Source organism: Rhopilema esculentum, chromosome 4 (assembly GCF_057945365.1).
Source record: "Rhopilema esculentum isolate cy_ngs chromosome 4, ASM5794536v1, whole genome shotgun sequence".
NCBI classification, from domain to species: Eukaryota; Metazoa; Cnidaria; class Scyphozoa; order Rhizostomeae; family Rhizostomatidae; genus Rhopilema; species Rhopilema esculentum.
This window is the reverse complement of record NC_142818.1, coordinates 5,584,156-5,601,106: the sequence shown is the minus strand read 5'-3', so window position 1 is coordinate 5,601,106 and position 16,951 is coordinate 5,584,156. Positions and strand designations below refer to the sequence as shown.

The following is a 16,951-nucleotide window of genomic DNA, read 5'->3' as shown; positions in this document are numbered from 1 at the left end:
TTTGTTGCAAGAAATAAGAAGAGCCCTGGTTTTAGGCCCTATAAAATCTTAGTCATATCTTCATACCTGCAATCCTGAACGCGCTGTAGTTATACCGAAAGCCAAAGTACGATCCAGTTTGCACAGTTTCTTGATACTGCTTGGACCAATTCTTGAGCCTAACCGAGGACTCTGGCATTGATTCGTAAAGATGGGTTTTAAAATGAGAACGTGGTGCTCACATGCCACGAAGAACTTTTACCTAAGGGAGGGACTGGAAATCTCACAGGAATGCATTGTGACGTGTGTGTGTGATGCGGGTTTTTTAAAGCAAAATGTAGAGTTACACATTATTCTGGGGAGAACTGGTTGAAGGAATAACTTTTAGTTCTTATAAGTATAAAGAAAATGCCCCTGATACGCAGGTGAAGGCAGAAACGGAAATTAGGCACGTTTTATTGCCATGTCTATGCAAGGACCGCCGATCATATTACAGATTTAGGGGGCTAAAACGCTTTTGGAGGCTAAACATTTTAAAAACCAAGATCAATTGTTTCAAATACATTTTTAAAAGTTTTGGGGGGAGGGCTAAAGCCCCCTCAGTCCCCTTCCCGCTTCCACGATCACTGTGCCTATGGGAAATGAAACTTATATCTAACACTCTATTTGCTCAATTTGATTTCCACACAACTTGAAAGCAAAATTACAAAGTTTATTCTTATAGAAAACCACATTTTTGAGAGACAAATGGTGATTTCATGGCTTTATAGAATCTCGATTAACCAAACTCAATAGTGTAGAATTGCGTTTATGGAATGACCTTTAATAGCGTTTTAATATATAATGTTTACAGGGGCGTAGCTATTGGGGGAGGGGGGTGTAGGGGAGTGTAGGGGGTGTCACACCTCCAATACTTCATGAATTCTTCGGCAAATCTTCACTTTGTCTCCAAAACCCTTGGTTTGTCGGTAAAATCGTTTATCAATAGATGAAATAGCTTCTAAATTCTTCTCAATCTATATCTTCGTCGGGTAAATTTCTCTATTGATGACCCTCCACCCCCTAGTCTGGACGGTCACGCGACGCCCCTGAACGTTTACTAAACTCTAACACTCTCTTTTTCTCTTCGAGTCTTCCTCATTAGGCAGACGATTTGGTGATGTAAAAGCAGGAAGATGTCTTTTCTTAAACGTATGCATAAGTGGTAATTGCCCAACAACTCGAGAGTTTTCAGTTGACTTTCTGTGTCATTTGAACATATAACGGTAAAATTCAAAATCAAAACTTAGCATGATTTATTTTTGGCTCTAGATTCTTACACTAATACGCTATCAATTTCAAGCTTTGTGTATGCGTGACTCCAAAACGAAAAACGTCAGTGAAGTTTCCTAGACACTTTATCTCCTCACCATCGAATGTCCTTCTATATCTACAAATTTCCCAAAGTTTGTTTAATTTGAGCGCCATATTTGTTAACTTTTGTTCGTTTCATTATTGAAACTTTTGTTTATTTTTTGACATGCTTGCTTTTGTATGTCTTTTCGCAACAATTTTTTTGACTCACTACACAGATTTTTGGATTACAAGTGCACTTAAAGTTTTAGAACTGCACATTTTATGTAGAACTGCACGTAAAAAAACCTTGGTGTTAAGCATCGAAATGTTCGATAATAATATATATAAATAATAATAAATAATTTGTTTAAAGTTGGCGTACTAAATGAACGGCTGATAGCTATAAAGAGGCTAATTAAGGCCAACTAATTTGCTTTGCAAAATATTCAGGGATGACAAGGTAAGTTGCTTTGCAGTCTCTCGCGGATCTTTATTGAATGCAGAAATAAGGGAAACCAATCCACGCTCGGTCTCGCCTTAAAGCAAGAATCGCCCAAAAAGAATCATCACTAGGCATAAAAAACTCATCCAAAACTTTCTCGCTAAAGCTCTTCTTATTAGTAATAGGTACTCTTTAAAACATGGTCAAAGAACATAAGATCTGTTCTTCATGATCAGTAATATTATTGAATACGTTAACAAAAATACTGCCATAGAGCTTGAAAATTCAAATTGATTTTCTCAAATTCAAATTCTACCGAATACAACAATGGAGATGAACAATGGAGATGAACAATGTGCATCTACGACGAACAAAGAAAACAGTTGAGCTGGTGCATTGATTTTCATTTTACGCAGCAAAAACAATCATAAATGATTTTATACCTATATTCTTCCCTAAAAAAGTTCTTATTCTACAGTGTTTACTACAATACTATACTTCCAGTGCCCATTCCCGAAATAGGGACTAATCTATTTTCCACATGCCCCTACTTTAATCTAAATATCAAACCGATCTAATATCAAATAAATATTCTAAATTAATAATACACATATGAAACGTGAGATCCACCAGACAATTTCCAGTTTATCGAATGACAAATTTGTTTTCGTCTTTGATTGCTTAAAAACGTGGATAGATAATTGCCAGAATCTTTTTTAGAAATGTCTCCTTGTTTAAGCAGTAATATTATAAAAAATAAACATGGCAGAGGGTATTAACAAAGTACTTAGTAAAATACCACTTAATGCTTTCACAACAGCCCTTATCGAGAATAGGCTACTTTGTAAGCTAATCAAAAAGCATTCTAGACCAATAGCATACACCTAAATATAAGAAATGCTAACAGAAATGAAAATTATCACAGCCAATAAACTGCAATGTAGAGCAAAAGTGCAAAACTCTAAGGCAATTACTTAATTAAATGCTTAGACACAGCTGTCAATCTGTTTTTGTCCACTTTAAGTCATCAACTCTTGGCTTGAATCCAGTAGTTTTTTCAATAAGCCATTCTACAATAATCCAGAATCGAAGACATTCTAAAGGGTAGTTTAACCAGCCAGTTGTGATGCAAAAGTATGTTTCATGTGGTGCCACATGATGGACCCTGTGGTGCTTCTTTGGAAGAATGATGTGCAAATCCTGTAGGATGGATACCCAAGATGGAAGACCAAAATAGGTATGTGACCATTTGTGGATCTGATTTGTAAGTGTGACGAAAATTGCCAAAGCGTACACGAAGACATCCCAATGAAAAGATGATTGAAGGGTTTCTGTAGCGTAAGTTGCATACCTGTATGTTTGAACGAGTATTGGAAATATAACCAGAAGGCAGTTATCTCCATTGGTTTCAATCACATCATGTCTTGTGATAGCTGTTGGATCAACATGGTGTTCTCTAAATGGCCTGATAAAAGCCTGATTAAAAGAAAGGATAAATGGACTTCAAAGCAAGGAAAATGCTTTAAATGAACACAGTAGCATTTGAAAGTTTAAATGTTAAAATATGCCGAGGCATTAACAAATGGTTGACAAGGAGAAGAAATGATGGGATTATGGGGGCTGCAACTTTGGAAAATTTAGAGCCAAAGACATGGTGCAATAAACAGAATAACAAAACAGTTTATTACGTCACCCTTTTATTTCATTTCCAGTGGGCTTTGAACTATTCAAATGATGGAGAAAGAAACAGAGGACAAACCTATGTAGATAGAAAGCATTTCTGCAGGGCTTCTAGTGGAGGGTGCGCGATAGCGCAAGCACGCACCCGATGTTTCATTTGGGAGCGATTACTCGCGCGTCCAATGATAAATATTATCTTGGAGAGAACGATTGCCAGATGCTGATAGACCGATCCACTTGAGAAACTTTTTTGAAAACGGAAGTTTCACATCGAATCCTTGTTTCTATTTATCCGTTTTCGCATGTCTCAGTTTCCTATCATTCCGTTTTCGTATTTTCTTGAACTGTCCCCAAAACGAAAACGAAGGTTTCCCCATTCCTCTGTTTTTGGTCCATTTTCATATCCCTTGTTCGAACTTGTCTTGAAACTGAAGATGAACAAATTCGTTTTTAAATGACGCCGTTTTCGATCATCTTATTAAAATCATTCCTTTTAAAATGACTCCGTTTCCTATGTATTCGCTGACTTCATATTCGCTGACTTCGTATTCGCTGTTCTCACATAAATGAATCGTTTTCAAATGACTCTTTTTTAGATTGATAACTTTAAACATCATTATTATGTCTCCGTTTTCGAGCGAATCAATGGGAACGCAGAATCAAAAACCAATCAATTCAGCACCAATATCGTACGAAAATGGAGTAATAGGAACAAGGCATGACTTCTAATGGGCGAACACATTATCAATTGCCCTTTGCTATTTATTGGTCTAACAGGGGCTGCTAGCTAAAGCTATTTCTATCTGCTTTTTCTTTAACTTTGCTAAACAGAATTGAAACTTGGTCATGTTTCTTAAGTTACGTAAACCTCTCTAAGTCGCACAGTTTACTTAACGGTAATTTACGCGTTTGTGGAAATCGCTCTCTTTGGAAAAAATAATTATCAAAAAGCATCCAAACTTTCTTAAGAGTCAGATAGTGGTGATAAAATCAAGAAACTTGAACCAGTAACAATCTAGAATGATAGTATGTTACACCTTCAACCACTTATCTCGCTACAGATGCAACATGCTTGAAATAGAAACATAAGATGACAATAGAGCTTACTTTTCCAATTATTGGTATGTCAATAGAGCCATAACTGTCTGCACCCCAGTGAACGAGTCCAGATGCAAAGTCGGCAGTTAAGATTCCAAAAACTATAAAAAAGAATAATTGTATACCTAAAATCTATATACGAATGGGCTTATTACATTCAATGAAATGGAACGAAATGAAATGAAACAAAACAAATCAAAATGAAACAAACAAAACAAGCTCATGAGTCTTTGAAAGTGAATAAAGTCAAACAAAACTTAAGACTGCCTCAACATGTGGCAATAACAAGGGACATATCAACATCATTAAGCAACTCATTTCATATCAATACTATGATCACGTTGTATCTAACCCAAATAACCTTAGGGTGAGCTGTATCTTCAAAAGGTGATATTTAATGAAACTGATAAAATTGATTGACTAATTAAAAAAACGGCTCCAATGATCAAAATGAAACCATGAACTTCTTAGTGGGGGCACAGATGTTCACTTATCTGAGGCTATAGAAGCAAAAACTGGCCCCTCTGAAATTTAAAGTGCCTGTGACATGATTTTTTTTGTTCTCTTAATTGAAGTGTTGCACTGCTCTTATAGTAGATCTGAACTTTTTTTGTTGAAATAAAAGCATTTTGATGTTGAAATTAACCAAATAGTGCGGCCTAGCCAAGTAGCTTTATCATCATTCGCCGTTCTCTTGTGACGTCATGGGAGGAACTCGTTATTGTAACAATGTAAGCGCTACCTTCAAAAATCTCATCCTCGCTGCCACTACTTTCTCCGGAAATATCGCTCATCTTGGACCTGTTAGATTTCCCTCATTGACTACGATATAAAAACTCGAAGGAGGAGGCGATCGGGACCCTCCCGTGACGTCACTGTCTACACATTCTGAAAACCAAGATGGCGAATTTTGGCGTAGAAGATCGCCAAAACTCCTTCATTTCTCACGAAACGTAAAAACTAACCTCAGAAATGAAAATAACAGGCCTTTTTACATAAGAATAGATATATAAACCCAAAAGTACGAAAATCATGTCACAGGTACTTTAAGAAGTACTTGTCACAGAACAGATAAGAACCCATTTAAAAGCTTTTAGAGTATTGCAAAATTCAAACCATATTCTCCACATAACTGCCAAAGCAATGGCTTAGACGAAAGACCCATAAGGATAGTTATACCCATGCTAAAAAAAACCAAACAAGAGAAGAAAGACATATATTGCCTAGCTGGAATAAAGAAACACTCCAGCGCTAGGGCAATATTGTTCAAATGAGATTCAAATCAACAGACTTACAAGAACCAAAATGCCATTGTATTGTTTATAACTCAGCTTAGGAAGGTAGATTCAGAATACTGAAAAGCTATGCTTATCGAGGATTGTCTTGGTCCTTCCTATCCAAGTGACAAAACCTATCCAAGTGACAAAACCTCATGATTCCCATATCTAAAATTACAGAGAGCTGGCTATTCTCCTCACAATAAAAGAAAGCTTTATCATGTCAAGGACTCAAACCACAGACCCTTGGATCTGTAGTCAGCGACCCTAACCACTGAGCCATACTTGCACTTACCAGGATGTGTTAAAGCCTAAAGTTGTTGCAAATACAGAGGCAGTGTTCAAAGAAAGAAAGAGAAATACGAAGAGAGACATTATAACAAAGAGTCTAGGACACTTTCAGAATTTGGTGAGGGGGGCCAGGGGGCCACCTCCCCAATACTTTAGGGGACAATGGTATTCTGTTCTAAAACAACAAGAAATGTGATGTCACCTTATCAAAACAATAGGCTTGCCCCCCCCCAATATTTGACCAAGTGTCTGCCCCTGTGGGTGACATGTAAAGACGCCACCATGGTTAAAGGGTTTTAAAGAGTAATTCACAAAAATCAGGAACAGTTTTGTAGTTTATCGATTTAGAAAAAGAGGGGTGTAGTATTGTGGCTATTACTGAGAAGCCTACAATATTTATTGATGTAAAAGTCCAGTTTCTAGGTTGGTAAAATACATGTGAAAAGTCCACCTCAGCTTATACTTTGTTGATACAACATTGAGAAAACTTGCTTTGTATTGGTAAATGTGCCTTAAGGAAATTTATGAAGAAAAGGATTCCCCTTTAATCAAATATATTTCCGCTTAATAAAAAAGATTTCTGTTTAAACAAAATGCTTGTGTTTGAACAACTTTTGTTAGAAAAGTGTAAACTGCAGTTTTTTGGAATTCTTTCTTTCGTGAGTTTCATGATTTTTGTCAATGAAAACTATGATTTTGGTTGATTCTTGTAAATTTTTAACTTGAAACAGCAAAAATTACATTTATCTATCTATAAATTTTCTTAATAAAATACTGAGTATTCACAATTAATGAGAGTTTACAAAAGTTTTATGGGTCAACTTATATGCCATTTATAGTATATAGTTAAAAATAATGAATTTTCAACCAAAAATTAAGGATCCACTTATAGGCAGGGTCATTTTATACACTGAGGAATATGGTAGTTATGATGTTTGCAGTGGTAGATTGATAAAATAATTTTTGTATGGCATGACCTAATTCATTCATTGTTTGTTTTTGTTTATATTGTATTTGATGCCACAAACACTACACAAAAAGAAATCAAAATATCTTGCATTTTGATCTTTTCATTTCAAAGATTTTTAATTTCTTAACAACTATGTAAAATTATTAAATTGATAAATATGGCTTAGGAACACAACAAACTATGCTCTAATAACCATAGTTTAAACTTTTTATTATCTTAAAATATAAAAACACTTATAATAGACACAAATCATCCCATAAATGTATTTAAATATTACATATATGTTTTAAATTTAAAGACTTACGTAAAGCCAGCAAAATTGACACCATACTTCCATTATAAGGCAACGAAACTAGCTGTGCAGTGTAAAGTATCATCAAAATTGAAGCAGCAATCACACTACATGTCTCCAGTGCTCTTTTTCCTAAAACAATGATCTTCAAAATATATATACAAGATATTTTGAAAAATTCTATGTATATTTAAAAACTATTTATCTAAAAAATTTGATTAAAATAAGGTTGATTCCACTAAATCTCAGCCTTCCAATGAGGTTCATAACTGTTTTTAAGTACGTTTTACTGTCTATGATGACAAAAAAATGTGAGGATAGGGGTAGCGTCAAGAAATTCAAAGTTAGAAGGGGCCATGCCAATGACTTTATTGGCACTTGTCGTTGCTAGTGAGACATTGGTAGGGCTACCAAAAGGATCTTGGAGGTCTGGGCAAAGAGGAGAAATGAGGCACTCTGCAGGCAAAGGTGCATCCACATTATGTCAATGTCAAGGAATGTCAATGTCTCTGTCAGAGTTCTTGTCTCCATGACATGTACACATTCACAGCTTTGAACAGTATTGCTTTGGCTATCTCCAACTTATGTGCACATTTTACTCTAAAAAAATCAAGCTGAATTCAAATATTACTAATGGTTAGTCATCGAAAATGAAGATCTTTATGCCCCTCTTACAATTTGGTACCCTGACATAGGCAAAGGTGATATCGCTTCACTTCTAGTTGTGGCTGAATGATGTCTTTGATTACTTCACATTCTTTTTGTTTTCTTCAGTTCCTCCATCTTGGTCTCTCAATAAAATTTTGTTGTCGTTGCCAATGTCAAATTTTGTCGTCGCTGCCTATGTAAAAAGGTATTTGGTAGTGCCAATGCACTTATTCGCATTAATTGATGCGATAAAACTTTCATGCCATGCTCTGAGCCCATCAGCCAGGGCATGTATCATCACTATTTTGCCAATGACAATAATGATATCCCCAAGAGAAAATGATAAATGAACATTAAAAATCAACATAGAAAAAAAACAGACGAAAAAATCATGAAAAATTCGTTATATCAAGGGTAATTATGATGAAGGGACCAAAAATTTGGTTGGTAGTATCAAGAGATATCTGGAGTTCGTTATATCCAGGGTTCATTATATTGGGATTCCACTGTATATATATAGACTGTGATACATCTGACCCCCGACTGGTGGTGCATCTCAGTCAACTTCACAGAGGTCCTTAATACTTGGGAAGAAGCCTGATGAGAAGAATTAGAGTTGAAGATTACACGCTTTTTTTTTTATAAGGAACCGTTTATAAGGAACCTACATGTAGAAGGTCAAAAAACTTAAGGAACTTTTACTACTAAAGGCCAAATCCCTAAGGAACTTTTTAATTTTGAATATATTTATATTTCCGCACAATTTACAATTAGGAAGCCGGTTCCATTGATTTTCAGTAAAACCGGCCATGCTCATGGGGCCAAGAATCAACATGAGAAATTTCCGTTTTAACTCACCTCACATGCAGCTGTGCTTTGTTGTGAATTCACACTTTAGGTGTTTTAGTTTTAGTCAAATAGGTTAGTCACAACAAAATAGAATTCTTATTCTGTGTGTGTGGCTGAGTATTACAGTAGTTGCAATATGGGAGATAAGAAAAAGCAGTCAACGTTGTTCAAGTTCGGTTTTTCTAAAAAGATACCTCATCGAAATGAGTTACAAGAAGTCCCTGGTCGTTCGTTTGTTGAGGATGATGATGTAAGTTTGTATCGTTGTGACACATGCAACAAGCATTTCAAAAGTAAGTCTGGCCTTACGATGCACGTGTCTTGGTGCACTTCGAAAAAAGACAGTGAGAGAGAAAAAGAACAACCAACTAAAAAAATCGATGAAATTCCATTGATCTTGGAAAGTAGCGCCGAGGCTGTTGAGCCACAAAAAGAACCAACTGCTATTGATGTGGATGAGAACATCGAAGAAACTGTAGAGGAATGTCAAGAGATAGAGAAAAGTGCTAGAGCGTCAGAAGCAGGAGAAAGCAGTCAGCACCATCGAGAGAAGAAGAACAGACTATCTTATGACACCGAATTTAAGCTAAAAGTTATCGAGGAAGCAAAGAAAAACCAAAAGAATGATGTTGCATTCAAATACAACATCTCTAAATCGATGGTATCGACCTGGGTTAAAAATGAGAAGAAAATTACTGATGCAGCCGCCGATAGCCACAGGAAAATGATGAAAAAGATCAGACCCAGCACAAGGCATAAGCAAGTCTTCGTGATGCTTCACGAAAAGTTCCTACAAGCAAGATCAAAGGGGATGCGAATATCTTTTGCATGGCTGTACGCAAATGCTAGGAAGATTAACCCCGAATTCGACCAAAGTGCCCAATCAGATATTAAAGCTATCCCGAAATCTGCAGTCTTCAACTTTATCAGGAAGTACAAAATCAAGTTGAGGAGAATTCAGCGTAAGAAAAGGGCGTCATCTATTATTATTAATTTTATATTATATGAAGCTTCTTTGTGTTTTAACTTGTTATCTTTTCTTTAGTTTATAGCAAAACGCTGAATTTGATTGTTTTTCTTGCGTCTGTACTAATTATTGTCCACTAAATGCCAACTTAAAATTAAGGAACTATTAAGGAACTTTTAGAACTACAAAGTGGTCAAAACAGGTCTCAAAATAAGGAATTTAAAGAACTAGGCCCGAGCTAGGTTCCTTATAAAAAAAAAGCGTGTAACAAGTGGAACCAAAACATTGTTCTGGCTGCTTGAAGTTGCTCAGTGTTGATGCTTTTTTTTAAAATCATATCAAGCCTGTACTTCTGCCCCCCTCCCCCCGAAACTACTTGAGAATTACAAGTAAAAAAACTGACTATACTTGATCTGGGTAATTGTAAACATTTTGAAAGGTATTCAGGCGTTGTATGAAATGAATGAAGAAGGTGAGGCAGAAATGGGCGTTACAACTAGGCAGTTGAGGCCTTAAGTTCAAAATTAAATCGCTGAATTCTTGTAAACATAAATTAGTTAACGAATGAATATGTTTCGATACATACCAGGCGTATAACCATTTGCCAAAACCTTCTTCTTCCCGGCTGGGTTGCTTTCCGGCATCTTTGGACGTATTTCATAGGCCGGGCCTATCAATGACTTCCCGACACTCCGCTCCCTTTTCATCGCTTCACAATCCGTAATTTTGACCATTAAATTAAATTGCTTTGTTGAAATACAGTTCTAGATTTCCATTTACCGGCTTACACCTACAGCAACGGCATCACCGTATTGCAAATTCTAGTTATGTAAAAACCAACTTGCCAGCCGCGAACGACCGATGTTCCAAAGTACACCTCCGCCTCCGCAGTAGAATTGCACAATAGTGCAACAACATTGGGGACTTCTAGGAAAGATTGTCAAAGGACAAGTTCGTGCTCGAAGGTCAAAAGCCATTTTGGTCACAAAATAAGAATTTCTATTCTGAGATTTGGTCACGGACATCCCACGGGCAGCGCCAAAGGGGGCTGGGGGGCTTGAAACGAACTTTCTTGCCAAGAAAGGTTTTTTTAGAAGAAGGTAGAAAAGAACGGAGAAGAAAAATGGAAGAAAAGTAATATCTTTTTAGAAAAAGTACAAGAAATGAAAAAGGTGCTCAAAGTGTGCCCATCCTGAGGAACACAAAAGTTTATTCTTGGAGCCAGAAAGGTCATGACTCGCGATTCTGACATAAAGCAAAATAAAACTAATAATTCAAATGCTTGGGCAATGTTGCACGTCTATAAACCAATTACTGATTCACTTGATGTAGCTGAATTGTAAATGAATTTATATCAAAAATCTGATTCTATGCTTCGCTTATTTGGTAGATTTTCATGGCTTATACATTTATACATCATTATGTTGCGATATTTTCTCAAGCCTTTTTTAAATATCATATTCACATCTAGCTAAATACATATCAATTAAAAGAATCAAGGTTTTTTAAAGATAATTACTTAATTTCACAGGAATTGGATTGCTTGGGTTTGATAACGCTCATTTTCATATTGACACTCATATTTCATATTTCATATTTCATATTTTATTTGTGATCATTAAAAGCTGCGTCGTAAGCATAACTTTCAACACTTTGTGTCGCCATTCGATTGACAATTTTTTTTGGCAATAATAAACGAGTGGCCATAAAATCATAAGCATTATACACGACGATGCATTTTAGTGCGTTTTTCAAGAGCTGGATTTTAGCATTCTGTTTCCCAAAAGGCCACTTGACCTCATAAGTTCACGAAAAGGCTATTGCTTGTTCTTGCAAACGTTCTTTACAAATACATAACCCTTAAATAAGGACTTTTAATCCACCTTTAATTACTACTAATGCTATTTATATGTAAATTATCAATTTTTGGATTGCAAATAGCAGAATCTGAGATGCTTTAAATTATGGTCAATATTTATAGTTAAAAAAGTAACTAGGCGAAGACGGCCTCTAACCTAATTACACCATTAACATAACAAAATAAGTTAATAGAGACGACGCTGTTTTTAATTAAATAGAGTTTAATCAGAATCGGTCACAGAAAGTTAGACGAAAATAACAATTTTCAAAATGGTACCTATCGTGTTCCGAATATCTTCATCAATGCGAGTCATAGAAATATGTGTTCGATTATTGATTATACAAGCACTAATCTATTCTGGAATCAAGTCCCTTAAAATACATCAACAGCCTGATTATGTTGCGTATATTGATTATGTTAATTAAGTTAATTATGCTAAGACATTATAGTACTCTGCAGATGCAAATGCAATGTGATACTTTATAGGGTATCAGCTTTCGTTGCAGCCTACGAGGCATTTCATATGGCAAAATTATTGTCTGCTCAACTATTGCGGCTAACCAGTAATGCCACTTGATTTTTGCTACTTAGAGGGAGTAATCTTTTGAGAAAAACAAACATGTGTGGCGTAATCCGAGGAAAAGTTGCTATTTTGCAGAGGTATGTATCTTTTGTACTTTAAAATGCCTGGAAAGTAGCCGGCCGAAACTATAACCAATCGAGCAGCTTGTCAAGGTTTGTCTGTGCTCAAGAATAAATCACCCTCGATGATTTATTTTACGTCGCAGCCCAGTCTTTTGTAACATTCAAATTTGTTTGCCTGTCTTTTTAATCTAAAGATGCTAGAAGATGAAAGGTAGTTCGCATTTCTTCTCTTTACATTGATGCTGAACGTTCAGCCATAATATTCGGGTCCTATTGCGGGCAATGCCTGCAACTACCCCGAGTGTTACGTCACACGGCGTTTGCTAGCTTGCAAGGAGCAATCACAATCCGTCAAAATAACGATTGGAATCTTTCGTGCTGCGAAAAATAGAAAGCAGCCTAAATTCTAATGAATATTAACTCTTTGAATCAGAATTTTAATTCATTTAAAATAATGCTTAAGAGATGTGATCAGCGGTGATTATTTCTATTGACTGCAATCGTTCAATGTGAACATTGATTACAAACGATCACTTGTGTGCTAACAGTTTTCCGTTATCTTGCATCCCCAGGAATCGACTGTAAAAGACGGCATATACATAAAGGCAATTGAAGTTTGTTTCTGACTTTCATGGAAACGCATGTACGAGAGGGATCAGTTAAAAAAACAACTTCATTTGCGTAAACAAATCCCCTGATTGTCACAGTACAATAAAAACCATAGTCTAAAAAATCTGCTTTCTAGGAAGCATAAATAACCTTAGCAGGTGGCAGTTTGACATACACTAACAGAATGGATACTAATGATAGCAAATTTTCTGAGAGATCAAAACACAGGAAAAATGCCCTTATATCTGCACCGAAACTGATCGATTTAGCTAAGGAATCGCCAAAGAGCGTTAGAAAAAACGAAACTATCCGGCCTCGCACAAGATCACTCAATACTCCACCAACCTGGCAAACATCAATGCCAGATACCTCAAGGACATCGCTACATGGTGATAAAAAATTGCAAAAATACAGCGAAAATCTGCCTAGTCAGCGAACAAAATCAGGAAAGCAAAGAAATTATGTCGCTGCTAGTCCTTCGCTAAGCAATAAAAGAGGGGCACAAATCTCAAGAAGGACCAAGTCACTTGTACATAACAACAGAAGAGAAATTTCCATTGACGCAAACAATTTACTTCGCCATAGAGCGCACACTACAGATGGAACACTTCAGAGACCCATTTCCGCGTTTCCTTTTGTTGGTGGTTATAACCAAGATGAAATCTCATGGAGCAGATATTGGCATATAGCAAGAAATCGTGAAGGAACGTTTGAAGGGTGGGATGTCGAGAAGGACGCATTGAAAATATTTAACAAGGAATCAATAAAAGCTCGTTTTCTCAAGGTTTCAACAGAAAGTTTTCCAGCGATCAACCCTGGCAACAGTGACCAAACAGAGCAAGAATTGATTTTGCCCATGATGGAACTGACTTTAGAGGAAAGACTTGAAAAAATTGAGAGAGAAAGGGGACTGGTCAATCATTTAACTGGAAAGACGTGAAAAAATTGAATGAATGATAAAGACGAGATATTAAAGAATTGCAGGCAATAAAAAGCCACTGAGTCGATAATAAATCCAGCAGAATTAAGCTGGGATTTGAAAGCCTAGGGCAGTCAATTGACATGACCTAGCACTGGAATGATTTGCAATAAACTGAAGTGTGTGCTTTAAGGTTGTGTGTACGAAAGGGCATCTTGCTAAGCATTACTCTGTATATTCAGAATGAATAACTTAATTTGATATCATGCAAAGCTACACATGATATCAAACGTGCCTCTTACCACAGATTTTTATTTCAAAAGATAAACAAATGTACAAACTATAGACAAGCATATATTTTGTGTTAAATTGTTTCGTGTGAAATAGAGTAATACTACCTCCTGTAAAAACTAAGAAAAGCTTTTATACGTTCCATTCAATGATAAGAGTAAAATACCTTATGAAGGAACTAATAGTAGTACCCAGTGCCCATAAACTGGAAGATATTAGGTGCAGAAATTACACTGCAAGAAGGAAATCCCTAATCCGTAGTTGCATTCTTGTTCATAGCCAACACAAGTTGTTGGAAAGTCATACCTTTATCATTTTCTTCAACCTAATCATCTGATACAATCTAAACTTCTAATTTTCATTATCATTGTATTTAACGCATTACAGCTTAAAGTGATCACTATTTTGAAGGAACACTTTTATAACTGCAACTGTTGCATTTTTGAAATCCGAGTTGGAATCTGCTTGAACTGCTTTTGAATGTGTTATATTAAGATGATACTTCGTGTATCTATCGTGTCGAAATTCAATTCAGAAATTGGCACGCTAGTAGAATGTCCTTATAGGCACTTGCCAGTTTTTACTGGTAGACAAATCATTGCTGTCTTTTGTTCACGACTGCTACGGTTACCACTAGAATTGTTACAATTCAAGCCAACTGAATACTTGGGTCTATCTCTTGCCCTGTCCGCGACTTTAAAGGCTTTCCAGTCGATAGAACCAACCATTACCGTAAATCCTCGAATAAGCCCCCGGGGGCTTTTTTGCAAAAAGGAATTTTTGAGTTGGGGCTTATTCGAGTGGGGGCTTATTTCAAAGTTCAGTTTTTTCCTCAAAGGTCGACATAAAACCGAGATAATTTTTTCAATGAAATAAATTGAAAAATTACAAAAAGTGTGAAGATCTAACAAATATTATAATTTTTATCATCACAAAAGTTGCTTTTTTGCTTTTTAGTCTCCTGTCAAAGGAAGTAATACTGTAAAGCTATTGTACTGTGGGGGCTTTCTTGAAATAAGATATTATTCTGCAATTATGATTCCCTCGAAAAAGCCCCCATATGGGCTTATTCGAGGGGAGGGGGGGGGGGCTTATTCAAGGATTCACGGTATGGACATTTCTTTAACTTTGAAAATGTAACTTCCGAAGATGTAAGAGAGATAATTTACAACCCAGAGGAAGATAAATCAACAGGAGCCGATAAAATCCCCAAAATGGACGTTGTCTCTAAACCACTAGCTGAAATATTCAATCGAACTCTTTCTGATAAAACACTTCCAATTCTTATGAAAATGGCTAACGTGTGCCCGATTTTCAAAAAAGGAGATTCAACTAGTAAAGATAATTTTAGACCAATAAGTGTGCTCCCCTCAGCTTCAAAGATATTTGAGAGAATAATGCTTAATCAAATATACAATTACATCATTATAAACTATTCCCTTTGCCTTGTGGATTCAGAAAAGGTTATAGCACACAACACGCATTATTACGACTTATTGAAGGTCTGAAAAAGTGCCTGGAAAAAAGATGTGGCTGGTGAGGTGCTTATGGATTTATCAAACCCTATACCCCATAAACCTCTCCTAGGCAAATTGAAATCATATGGCTTTAGCGACAACGCAATAGAATTTATGTATAGTTATCTAGATAAAAGAGTGCAACGAGTAAAAATAAACTAAAATTTTAGTGATTGGATGGAAAAAAAGCAAGGAGTTCCTCAAGGATCAATTTTAGGCCTGTTGCTTTTCAATGTTTTCATAAACGATATTTTTCTGCATTTGAACAAAAGCAACTTGTGCAACTATGCAGATGACAATACAAGTACTGATATGAATGAATTAAATGACGACCAAGAATCGGAAGCAACTATTTTTAATAAATGGTTGTGTGAGAATTTTTTGGTGCTCAATGGCGATAAAAGCAAGCCTATAACTTTTAAAGCCAACCGATCCAATTTAGAGGAGTCTAAAATTCAAATAAATTGTAACAACTTTTAACAATTTTTTAACAACTTTTAATAAAGAATAAACCAATAACTTCTCATAAGAAAAATTTACAACATCTTGCGATAGAAATTTACCAAACATTTTACGGTTTGAATCCACCTTTTATGGATGAAATATTTTCCATAAATGAATGCCCATATTACTTAAGAAACTCCCAATTCAAAACAGTGGAGCCACATTACAAAATATATGGATTCAATACCGTATCATACTGAGGTAGCCAAATATGAAACTCAGTTCCAAACGAGATAAAGTACTCCCCTATTTTAGAAAAAAACTCATCATTTAATTTACATCATTCAATTGTACTTGTAATCTTTGCAAGAAATACGTATGCAACATCGGTTATATTTGATTTACATTATACGTTGGTAATTTAGCGTTGGTAATTTAAATTAGTTGGTTTTAATTAGCTTGAGTATGCATAGCTAGAAATTGTACCAACTTCAAATAAAGAAGAAAAAAAGGCAACTTCCCTAGGAAACTTGTAATCAGAAGGTTAAGGCATCAAGATCAAAATCTCATGGTAGTTAAAAAATCAAAACCTGCTCTTTATTAGGAATAAGATTAAAGTAGATGCTACTAAACATGAAAATTAACATAAAGTCAAGAGAAAAATAGAAACAGTGGAAGAGGAGGTTTCAGCAGCATATAAGCCATAATGTTAGTAGGCTAGAAATACAGCTGAGTTTGAAATGAAGGTGCTTTAAATGTAAAATGGTAAGTACTCTAGCAATCGGTAAGCAAATGATATTGGCAAGAGATGTCGTCGAAGATAAGTTCATAAAATGT

General features: G+C 35.8%; 2 protein-coding genes across 3 annotated transcripts; one reads left to right on the top strand and one right to left on the bottom strand.

The window, feature by feature from the left end:
• Positions 1–1,627: 1,627 nt before the first annotated feature.
• Positions 1,628–10,720, bottom strand: LOC135690858 (plasmanylethanolamine desaturase 1). 2 transcript variants are annotated; one of them, XM_065208538.2, is made up of 4 exons: positions 10,415–10,717; positions 7,377–7,496; positions 4,544–4,635; positions 1,628–3,232 (listed from the first exon to the last, which is right to left on the bottom strand). In XM_065208538.2, exons 1-4 carry the CDS (start codon positions 10,560–10,562, stop codon positions 2,756–2,758), a joined length of 837 nt encoding a protein of 278 aa, XP_065064610.2. In that variant the 5' UTR covers positions 10,563–10,717; the 3' UTR covers positions 1,628–2,755. The 2 variants fall into 2 exon arrangements, with proteins under 2 accessions (XP_065064610.2, XP_065064612.2); XM_065208540.2 differs by lacking the exon at positions 1,628–3,232 and adding an exon at positions 3,257–3,864 and having other exon boundaries at positions 10,415–10,720.
• Positions 10,721–11,604: 884 nt separating this feature from the next.
• LOC148960330 (uncharacterized) lies at positions 11,605–16,400 on the top strand. The gene is made up of 2 exons (XM_089115995.1): positions 11,605–12,349; positions 12,907–16,400. Exon 2 carries the CDS (start codon positions 13,128–13,130, stop codon positions 13,881–13,883), a length of 756 nt encoding a protein of 251 aa, XP_088972121.1. The 5' UTR covers positions 11,605–12,349; positions 12,907–13,127; the 3' UTR covers positions 13,884–16,400.
• The last annotated feature ends 551 nt before the right edge of the window (positions 16,401–16,951 follow it).